At 32.0% G+C, this 2,291-nt stretch overlaps 1 protein-coding gene across 3 annotated transcripts in view; it reads left to right on the top strand.

Annotated features, from left to right (window-relative positions):
- Positions 1 to 603, top strand: part of LOC106877035 (uncharacterized) — a 19,766-nt gene extending 19,163 nt beyond the window's left edge. For all 3 annotated transcript variants that reach the window (XM_089350377.1, XM_014925824.3, XM_089350378.1), the window contains one exon: positions 1 to 603. This exon is cut by the window's left edge and continues 242 nt beyond it. In XM_089350377.1, coding sequence (XP_089206503.1) covers positions 1 to 217 — 217 coding nt within the window. In that variant the 3' untranslated portion in view covers positions 218 to 603.
- Positions 604 to 2,291: the final 1,688 nt, after the last annotated feature.

Here is a 2,291-nt window from a genome sequence, read left to right on the forward strand (position 1 = left end):
TCCTTATGATGATTCCATTCAAAAGAAGGAGCAAGTTTTGGATCACAAGAATAAACCACCTTTGCAGCGTCCCAAAACTGCTCCCCCCATTCTTCAGGAAAGTGTTGCTCTATGTTTAAAGTGGGAGAAACCTAATGTACAACAGCCTGCTAAAGAGAATGCTTCTACGTCTACAACATCATTAAGGCTATCAAAAGACGTAGCCACTCAGATCTGAAGGTTCGAAAATTCTCTCATCTTAATTAAACATAGGAAAATAGAAATTGTGAAATATAATTTGACAATATTTTTTTTTTTTTTTTTGGTGATAGAAAAACTGTATGTATCTTTACACAATGTGAATAAAATAGATCAATTGGTTTTCCATTGAAAACTGATATCAGCAGAGAAGAGATAGGTTTGTAAACATTAATGAAATCATTGACAACTGATAATATGTGTCTGAAATTGCTCCTTCTGATTAAAGATTATAAATGTTTATATAATGTTATTATTTTAAATAATTTTTAAGAATAACTGAACAGTTACTGATGGTGTGATTTATACCATGAGTAGAGCCAACTTGATCTTCAAAATAAATTAAGATTACATATCTTAAAAGCATTTCATGACTGTGTTTCTAATTACTAGACTGCCTTTGTGTTTTAATTAATTTACAATATAATTAAGATTCTGAAGGGGTTTATTAAAATATCTGAAACTTTATATGGAAGAATATACAATGTTGGTTTTGTCCAACTGAAATCTTATTCTATCATTCCTCATGATATTTTGATTACAATATGAATACTTTCGTAGGATGGTCTCAAATGGGTTGGTAATAAAAAGGTTAATTATATTCCATTTATCTATTAAATTAAAATTTTATCAGGATAGTTTTTTTTTCTTAGCCTATGACAAAATTGAAGAATTTAAATTGTATTACAAAATTTGTAATTGTATTATACACTAAAATATTTGAAGAAAATTCTGATAAAATTAGTTACTTATGCATAGATAGATTCAAGTTCACCACACTGTTATGTATAATGTCCTTAAAAAATTCTCTAAAAAAATGACAAAAGTTCTCATTAATTTAAAGATCTATTAAATTAGCTATTATTGACAACAGCAGTATTTGTAATAAGCAATAATAAACACACCCAACTTAAATTGGACGTGTTGTCTATATTACACTTAAACTGCTATCAGCATTCAAAGATACCATCTCATGTTAATGACATGTGCTCATTAAGCATTGACTATATTGACTGATGAAATGATTATCTGCTCTAGTGAATAGTACTACTGTATCCTGTGATTTCAACATTGCTGTAGATCTTCAGTGGCATCTCAGCCTCGCACTGAACGTCCAAATAGCTGGACTGCCACTGATGATCTGCAGAAATGGTGAAACCATGTGATACAGTAGTGTTGTCCACTAGAGCAGACAGTTATTCCATCAGTTGATATAGTCAATTCTTAACGAGTGCATGTCATTAACATGAGATGGTACCTCTGGACATTAATAGCAGTTTAAAAGCAATCTAGACAACACATCCAATTTGACCCTCTCAGAGCTGGGCCCCTCTGTCTAACTGTATTCTTTACCTGGGCTCCTAAGCAAAAAGACAAAAAACAAAACAAAAACAAAAACAAAAACAAAAAACATGGTAGCATATGCAGCTCAAGAGTAATGATTGCAGGTAAACTAATGGACAGAATTCTTTGTGTGTTGTTCATTACCGTTTTACCAGGAATCCGGCAGAGATGACATTTAAACTATTCCTGTCATAGCAGGAACACACACGACAAGATTAAGTTGGATGTGTTAATTAATATATATAATACAAAATGGCTGATAGTTAGCAAAGTGAGACACACATAAGAAAGAAGAAAGCAAAGGACCACTGATGAGGTCACAGAAGTGTGACGAAAGAACTCTGGCCGAAATAGGATTAATGTAATATAATCTATATATATAAAAATGAGAATGTGTGTCTGTCTGTCTGTCTGTCTGTCTGTGTGTGTGTGTGAATCCCTAAAACTCGAGAACTACGCAACCAATTTCATTCAAATTTTACACATGCCTTACTTAGGGTTCCAGTTGTGTTTTAGTAAAAAAAAATAATTAACTTCTTGCAGAGTTTGAGCACACGGCAACATAATATCTCCTCCACTATTTAAGTATTACGTGTCAAAAGTGAAACAAAAACACTCATGTCAAATACTTTCACTTTAAAAATGAAACTATTCCACTAACTGAAACAATCACATTTCGATACTGTAGTGACAGATACTTTCACAGAGAG

This window comes from Octopus bimaculoides, chromosome 4 (genome assembly GCF_046866305.1).
Source record: "Octopus bimaculoides isolate indiv1 chromosome 4, ASM4686630v1, whole genome shotgun sequence".
NCBI lineage: Eukaryota > Metazoa > Mollusca > Cephalopoda > Octopoda > Octopodidae > Octopus > Octopus bimaculoides.